At 41.6% G+C, this 8,157-nt stretch overlaps 2 protein-coding genes across 2 annotated transcripts; one reads left to right on the top strand and one right to left on the bottom strand.

Annotated features, from left to right (window-relative positions):
* Nucleotides 1-220: 220 nt before the first annotated feature.
* On the bottom strand, nt 221-1,357 carry LOC137252176 (uncharacterized). Its single transcript, XM_067787524.1, has one exon. It carries the CDS (start codon nt 1,355-1,357, stop codon nt 221-223), a length of 1,137 nt encoding a protein of 378 aa, XP_067643625.1.
* A 3,893-nt stretch (nt 1,358-5,250) lies between these two features.
* Nucleotides 5,251-6,466, top strand: LOC137233490 (uncharacterized). The gene has a single exon (XM_067756525.1). It carries the CDS (start codon nt 5,291-5,293, stop codon nt 6,464-6,466), a length of 1,176 nt encoding a protein of 391 aa, XP_067612626.1. The 5' UTR covers nt 5,251-5,290.
* The last annotated feature ends 1,691 nt before the right edge of the window (nt 6,467-8,157 follow it).

The raw sequence follows: 8,157 nt of genomic DNA, 5'->3' as shown, positions 1-8,157 counted from the left end.
TTCGCCTTGGGAAAATATTCGCCTTGCGCGCTTCTTTCTATATTTTTGATTTTGTCTCAGACAAGGCTAATCCAAGCAGCTGTTGGGATAACAACACCTGGTACTGAGTTCGCCTTGGCCTCAGATAAAAAAAATAATCATTTCCCATAAATATGTGAAATAGACCTCTACTTTTATATAATTTTTTTATACATAACATTGTTAATTTACATAAATTCAGTTAAGCCTTACGATAGTAAACGCCATCACTACCTTGAATTTGTTTAAACTCTTCGGATGTCTTGAAACATGACTGCTGCATTTCCCTGCTGATTTTCGTTTCCTCTGTTGCATCATCGATAACTTTTAGTCGTGCCAACAATTGCTTCTCCATGTTCTTAGGCAAGCAGGGACCGAAACGGCTACACGCTTGAACAATTTTACGTTTCTTCTCATCCTTCAGTTCAGCAGGCCGCTTCGCTGCTATCATTATGGGACGTTGTGTGCAAATTAATTTTCCCGCGCAAGAGAGACATGCAGAACTTTCGGCTGCCGACTTTTTTATTGCCCTACACGTTGGCTTCGATTGTAGTAATTTGCAAATATAATTTATTTTATCAGTTTCAGTTTGTATATACTTTTTAAGTGCTGGCAACACAACTTTATACATTTTACCATCGATCATATCCTGCAATTCGACCATGGCTTGGATAAATAATTGCTCTTCTTCAGCAACGACCCGACTCAGCTGTTCGATTTTACAGGCGAGCACATCAATCGAAGCCAAACGTTCACATTGCTCATTCAAGCGTCGTCGATAATCGATTATTTCAACATGCAGCGATTCGATACGTCTACGCATATCGCTAATTGGCCCAATCAATGGTTCTTCAACAAATTCTTTGATTTTTTTAATAAAATTATAATTTTTCAAAAGTTTGCAATTTATGCCACTGGTAGAAGTTTTGATACATAATGATTCGCAGGATGCTGAGTATTTCTCCCAATTTTTGAAATCGTATTTATCATTGTTTTTATTGTTGCACGAGCGTATGTGAGTTAGGTGGGCCTTGAAAGATTTTTCCAATTTTGCATGATGGTCTTTTAGGTTGGCCATTTTGTCCAATTTGTTTGAAATTGCTTCGATTTTATCAAATTGGAAGGGTAGCAGTGATATTCGGCTATTGTGCAATATTTTTTGAAAACAAGCTCCGTCCAAGCCATCGATTTCAACTTTTTCATATTGGCAATCGAGCTTCTTCAGCAATATATCGAAAAAGCTATGCAAGATTGATAAATTTATTGGCTTAATTTCCGGTGCGCCTAAAGCCATTTGCAGCATTTGCTCCAATGTCACTTCAATGTGGTTTGTGGTCATTCTGGTGTCCGGAGTTTGGATGCGTTGTATGAAACTAAAAATAAATTATCTATGTTTTTGTTTTTATAAATTTTTCAGTAAATTAAACCTGACAAATTTTTTGACTCTTTATTTAAAGCTTAAATGAAATTTTAAACTTTCACAGGGTGATTCATTATTTTTCACAAAATTTTTAAATTACAGCGTAAAAGACCATATCTATGCCAAGGCGAATCCGTGCCAGGTGGTAGCAAAGCGAATTCAACCAATTCGCCGTGCAGAACAATGCCAAGTCAAAAGAAAATTTTAATTGATTTCCATTAACTGACATATTAAAGTACAATGCCCTGTATGGAAAACAATAAGGAAGAAGAAATCAGCTGTGGGGATAACAACACTGGTACTGAATTCGCATTGGCCCAAAATAGATATTGAGGAGTCATCATCAGCATTAATTGGCGCTTAACCGCCTAAGCGATTTTGGATGTTTCGTAACAAGTCACGCTAGCTATCACTGCTTCGCTCCGCCAACCGGCGCCAATTGGTCACACCAAGGGAGTTTAAATCGATTTCCACCTGGTCCTTCCAACGGAGTGGGGGCCGCCCTCTACCTCTGCTTCCATAGGCGGGTTCCGATAGAAACACTTTCTTGGCCGGAGCATCATCTTTCATTCGCATAACATGGCCTAGCCAGCGCAGCCGCTGCGTTTTAATTCGCTGGACTATGTTGATGTCTGCGTATAGCTCGTACAGCTCATCATTAAATCTTCTTCGGTACTCGCCATCGCCAACGCGTAGAGGTCCATAAATCTTTCGAAGAACTTTTCTCTCGAACACTCCCAAAGCCGCTTCATCTGCTGTTGTCATGGTCCATGCTTCTGCCCCATATAGCAGGACGGGTACGATAAGTGACTTGTAGAGTATGATTTTCGTTCGCCGAGAGAGGACTTTACTTTTCAATTGCCTACCTAGTCCAAAGTAGCATTTATTGGCAAGCACTGAAATCCAGCGAAGAATCAATCTTGCCGAGCCATAAAACAGGACAGGTATAATGAGCGACTTGTAGAGCGGGACTTTTGTTCGTCGAGAGAGGACTTTACTTTTCAATTGCCTACTCAGACCAAAGTAGCACTCGTTGGCAATAGTTATTCTCCGTTTGATTTCTAAGCCGACATTTGCTTTTTCTGACACCCAAATAGACGAAATTCTTTAAGGTATCGAATTTATATCGGTCAAGAGTGGCGCGGCTGCGAAGGCGCTAATGCGCCAATTTTTTATTGGATGACGGCAAATTCTTCGCCTTTTCCTCATTTACGGCAAGCACCACTTATTTTGCCTCTTTATCTAATCCAAAGAATTTCGAACTCAAGGCGCCTTTGTAAAGGCCAATAATATCAATGTCATCAACATACGCCAGATTGTATCATTACGATTTAGTTCTGCTGCTAGAATTATCTTCTCCATCATTATGTTAAAGAAATCGCGTTAAAGCGAGTCGTCTTGTCTGAAGCCTTATTTGGTTTCGAATGGCTCGAAGTGGTCATTCCCAATTTTTACGGAGCCGGTGGTGTTGCTCAACGTCATTTCACAGAGCTTATTAAGTTTGTAGGGAATTTAAATTCAGACATAGCAGCATACAAGCAAAGACAGCTTTTAAGTCGACAAAAAGATGGTGAGTGTCGATTCCCTTTTCGTGAATCTTCTCCAGGATCTAGCGCATCGTGAAGATCTAATTGTTAGTAGATTTAATAGGTCTGACGTCGCATTGATAACATCCAATCAGTTCGTTGACTATGGGCTGTGGTATATCATACAGTATGCTAGATGGAACCTTATACGTGGTTTTAAGCAAGCTTATTCCGCGGTAATGTGGATGGAGGCACGCACTCGACCATACTTTGCATAGGAGTTGATGAATTCTCATTATCATCTCTTTGCCTCCGTGTTTGAACAAGTTGGAGGGTAGTACGTCATTACTTGGCGCCTTATAATTTTTTAGCTGGGATCTTGCCATTCTCATCTGGATTTTCGAGCGTTATTCCAATCAGCCAGCACATGAAGTTCCTGGCACTCGAACCGTTCTGCGTCACGTTTTTTTTTCTTCCAAATCGACGTCTCTCCCCTTCAACACCAACGGGAAAAACCTATGTGTTATTTGTCGGGAAGAATCTACTGTGTCCTGCCTAGAAAGCTCGTCTGCGGCTTAGTTTAGAGGAAGATGCAGCCTTGAGGTCAGGTGGAGGGAAGAGCGTTCATAACACCGCAAGCCTTGGGTTGTGTAGCAAATTTGACAACTGCTATCTCTACGAATTCTTCACAGAAAGGAATTCGAGCAGTTACCTTAGAGCTCCTTAGCAGCTTTGCCACAATGGACCTGTAGAAACAGGTCGACATCGACTTTCTGTCTAAATGCTTAGGCATATCACCGCTTGTGGACGACTGATTTAAGCTGTTTTGCCGACAAATAAGTTCTCTTGGCACCGTCGCTGTGGCTGCCAAGGGTGGAGACATTTTTGGAATTGGTGAAGTGGTGGGACTAAATTTTTAGTTTTTTTATCATTTTGTTTTCTCACCTTTACAGAAGAACTTTTGGTGGCGATAAAATGACCAAAGGCGGAAAAAGTTCCGTCGACTTCAGCAGATCCACAATCCGTGGCAGATCTACTGTTAGTCTCAGAGGTGGGAAAGTATCCCGTGAGCTTCGTGACAATAAGGGAGATACTAACTTCTGCAAACCCTTCTAGGTGACACCCTTCAGATATGATCGTCACTTTATATGTAAACGTTGTCCACTTGAAAAGGCAATAAATCACCCCATTCACTCAGTCAGTTGGGACAATATGCTCGAGGAACTAGACGGTTTTTTCAAGGTACCCCAATATCTGCTAGAAGTAGTAAGGTACTATCTGAAAGACTTGTTACCGGTCGGCAGCGGACGTACGAATCTTACCACGGCCAAAGAAAGGTAAAAATAATAGGTGGAGCAGCCCAGGGTTCGGTACTAGGTTTCGACCTGAAGAGTATTAATTACGACAGTTTTTTTATTACACGCGCCAGAGAGCACAGTCCTCGTAGTTTCTGTAGGCAACGTAGCAGCTGCCGTAAAAGAACGAAGCTGAATGAAACATCTGCGAGTGAATCTAATCAGCAATCCGGCATTGTCGGTGCACATTCAGGATCGGCCTCGGATTCAATCCGATGCTGGCAACTACAGTGAAGCAGCATTACAGGCGGAAAGTGTGCCTGGGAACTAATTCCCGAACACCCATTGCGATGAAGGGCTCAGGAGACACTTAAAGTTGCATCAATACATTGAACTGCCGAAGAAACAGCTGTGATACGGTCAGCATGTATGTGAGGCATACATTTTTCAGCAAAGGAGCCCAGCCCAGAAGCCATAGAGCTCACGTAGCGCGCATCCAAGATGCAAGTAACGCTAAATGAGGTCCCAGGTATGTGGAATTGCGAGAGCTGTGAGATTTGAGGTTTAAGCGGTAACCTTTCAGAAGAGCAAAAAAGTACTACACCCGGAAAATGTGGAAGTGAGGCTTAAAATACATACGGTTAGTACATAAACTCAAACTGAAATAAAAAAGATACATCTTGTCCGAAGCTAATATCTTTCATTACTTCAAAACGAGTTATCTTGGTAGATTTTTCCAAACTTACGTCTAAAAAAAGGGGAGAACTCAAATCATCGCCAAGGAAATAACCTCGTTTCAGCATATTGGGAAATTTAGCACATCTCCTTAGCTCGCGGTAGAGCTTAGGCGGCCATATATCAGAAGCGATCTTCTAACCAATGAATTATCTAAAAAATTTCACATTTATCAAGTTACCGCTGACACCCTCGTCAGCATGAAGGAGCAAAGAAACTTTGAATAAAAAAATTAATATAATAAAATAAACAAAACCCACATACAACTATCAGTGGAATAACACAAAACCCAATCAATGGCACCAAAAGCACAATTCACACTCGAAGAACTGACAAAAATCGCCTTAGGAGCACCTGAATTGACCACCACAAGCGTACACGCCTTACACGGCTTGGTCGATATTATACTCAAAAAGGTTGGCTGCCAAGAGGATACAGTTTCCTTAAGAGGCATAGAAGCGGATATTTTAGCAGAATTATTGGCAAAATCCAAATCGAATCCCATCACATTTAACGATAAAAATCTTACAATACTAGCGCCCAAATTGCATGAGATTGTGCAGCTTGAGAAATCAGTTGAAGAATTACAGACCAAACTTAATGATCATATAAAAACAGCAAGAAAATTTAGTCAGCTGCCAGCAATGAAAATCAGTTTCAAAGATTTGGAAAAATTTAAACTGCAAGCCGAAACTCAGTGTATACCCTGCGAAAAGGAACGTGAACTCGTTTGTCTGCTCACTGGCGATATTGATTTTCTCAAAAAACTACAACGCCGTCTCATTCAACCAATGATTCTGAATTTATTTGAGTTTGAAGATGAGATCAAAATGTTGAACGATGATATGAATGAATTGATTGACAATGCAATAGGAAATTTAGAGAAATTGGCAACACTTGAAGGTTGCTTAATTCGAGTGGAAAAATTGCATGAAGAGATTACGCAACTTAGCTACAAGTTCTTGGGTGCCATGGAGGAGGTGCAGGATATTTTAGATTTCAAATTAGATAAAATACAAATACCTGCACTTAAGCGTTATGTTGCCATGACTTTTGGTAGTTTAGAATCACGAATAAGATCAATACAAAATACAGTGGATTGTCCAAAACCGCCAGGTATTATAACGAGTGGAGTTCGTTGTTTGTCGTGTGGTGATCGTAATGTTTGTGTTGAAAGGGGTGTCCATACGATGAGCCTTTTACCCGATGCCTTACCGCATAAAGGCGGCACACGTTTGCCAAGAACTTGCAAATGCACACAAGGTGATGCAATCGGTGCACTAGGTATGCCAGTGACAGTTTTGGATGGTGCGAATGCATTGTCCGAGTTTGTTAGGAACTCAATGAAATCAACCAAAAGTACAGAAAATATTGGCGTAAACCAAGTAATGATAGATAAATGTGATGCAATTTGTTTAGAAAATTTTAGTTTACTTGAAGGTACCGATGGCAAATTTTATCGCAAAGGCTAATTGTACGGTCACTGGAGATACATATATTTTTGATGAATTTTTCGGTTTTTGTAATAAAGTATTTGAAATTGTCAAAAAAATCCATGTTGGAAAGTACAAGTGTTTCAGACGTTCAATATCTTTAGCATCCTTTGTAGTTCTCCGCGAACTACGTGGCGCAATTATAGACAACGAAAAAGAGAAGCAACGGCTCTAAGAAAGGTGACAAAGGCAAAGAGGGTGATCTTTCTTACCTACTTCGGGTGTAATGAACGACCAGCTTCAAAATCTTTAGTGTAGGTGGCTTATGCGGATGAACCGACCAGTCTTGGCTGAGAGACGTTTTACAGGGTGACATGGATGTCCGGTTTTTTTTCAGAAGAGAAAGTATCGAAACACGCAAAGTCAGAGTGGAACTTCAACCAGCTCTAAAACTCCTATCGCCTTCGCAAGATTTCTCCCTTGAACAGGCCTTGGCTCCATTCCATGCCTACGCTGGAACCATATACTTCCTCTTGCAGTGAAGGTTTTTTTTGGACTCTTGTTCTGTGAAAAGATGAAATGAAAAAAACTTTCCAACAAAAATGTATTCAAATGTAAGAAATTTTTTTCACTTCATCGTTTCACAGAACAATTTTGTTCCAATTATCTGTATGGAGGGTTGACAGTTCACCCCACAGCTTGTTGTGTTGACGCGGAGGTACAAGATTCCGGAATATAGGTCAACCTCTGGTTGGTGGTGTGGTGTCTAACAGGGTTAGTAACCTTGAGATTGTTCATAAGAGGAAGCTTCCATGAAAGCCTTATGTGGAGCATAAGGCTTGGAAGGCTTTGGCGGCCTTGAACTTCTGTCGAGGGGCTATTGTGAACTGCTGATGAAAATCACTAGCCCCTTCTTGTGTTCACGCTGAGGAGGGGCGTATAATTTTTTGCAATGAGCGCGTTGTTAGTCGGAATCGTAGGTCCGATCACTGTAGCGTCTTACAGGCGGAGGTCGACGCTATAAACGTTGAGGTATATGGTATGATATCCGCCGCTAAAACTGTTTTGAACTATATATAGCATCTACTCATATACTGAAGCTGCTTTAAAAGTGCCACTGTCTAGTCGAGGGCTATGGCTCTCTTGGCAAACGGAAATCATACTCTGCAAGTCACTTATCGTACCCGTCCTGATATATGGTGCAGCAGCATGGACCATGACAACATCATATAAAGCGGCTCTGGGAGTGTTCGAGAAAAAAGTCCTTCGAAGGATTTATGGACCTCTACGTGTTGGCGATGGCGAATACCGAAGAAGGCTTCACGATGAGCTTGTACGAGCTCTATGCAGACATCAACATAGTCCAGCGAATTAAAACGCGCCGGCTGCGCTGGCTAGGCCATGTTATGCGTATGAAAGATGACGCTCCGGCCAAGAAAGATTTTCTATCGGAACCCGCCTATGGAAGCAGAGGCAGAGGGCTGTCCCCGCTCCGCTGGAAGGACCAGGAGGAAAATGATATAACCTCCCTTGGTGTGATCAATTGGCGCCGGATGACAGAGAAAAGAAGCGACTGTTAGACGGCCCTGTTAGACGGCCATAACCGATTAAACTGTTAAGCGCCAATTAAGTAAGAAGTAAGGATTTGCACCAGTCAAACCGATAAGACCGACACTACCTATTGACATGAGCTCTTCCTGGCCCGTGGTTGACTCTAAGCGCTCGGCGGA

Source organism: Eurosta solidaginis, chromosome 5 (assembly GCF_040869045.1).
Source record: "Eurosta solidaginis isolate ZX-2024a chromosome 5, ASM4086904v1, whole genome shotgun sequence".
NCBI classification, from domain to species: Eukaryota; Metazoa; Arthropoda; class Insecta; order Diptera; family Tephritidae; genus Eurosta; species Eurosta solidaginis.
Note: the sequence above shows the minus strand (reverse complement) of the source record. Positions and strands in the feature narration are given on the sequence as shown.

Coding starts and splice junctions, on each gene's coding strand:
- LOC137233490 (XM_067756525.1), top strand. CDS start 5,291: ATGGCACCAAAAGCACAATTCACACTCGAAGAACTGACAAAAATCGCC.
- LOC137252176 (XM_067787524.1), bottom strand. CDS start 1,357: ATGACCACAAACCACATTGAAGTGACATTGGAGCAAATGCTGCAAATG.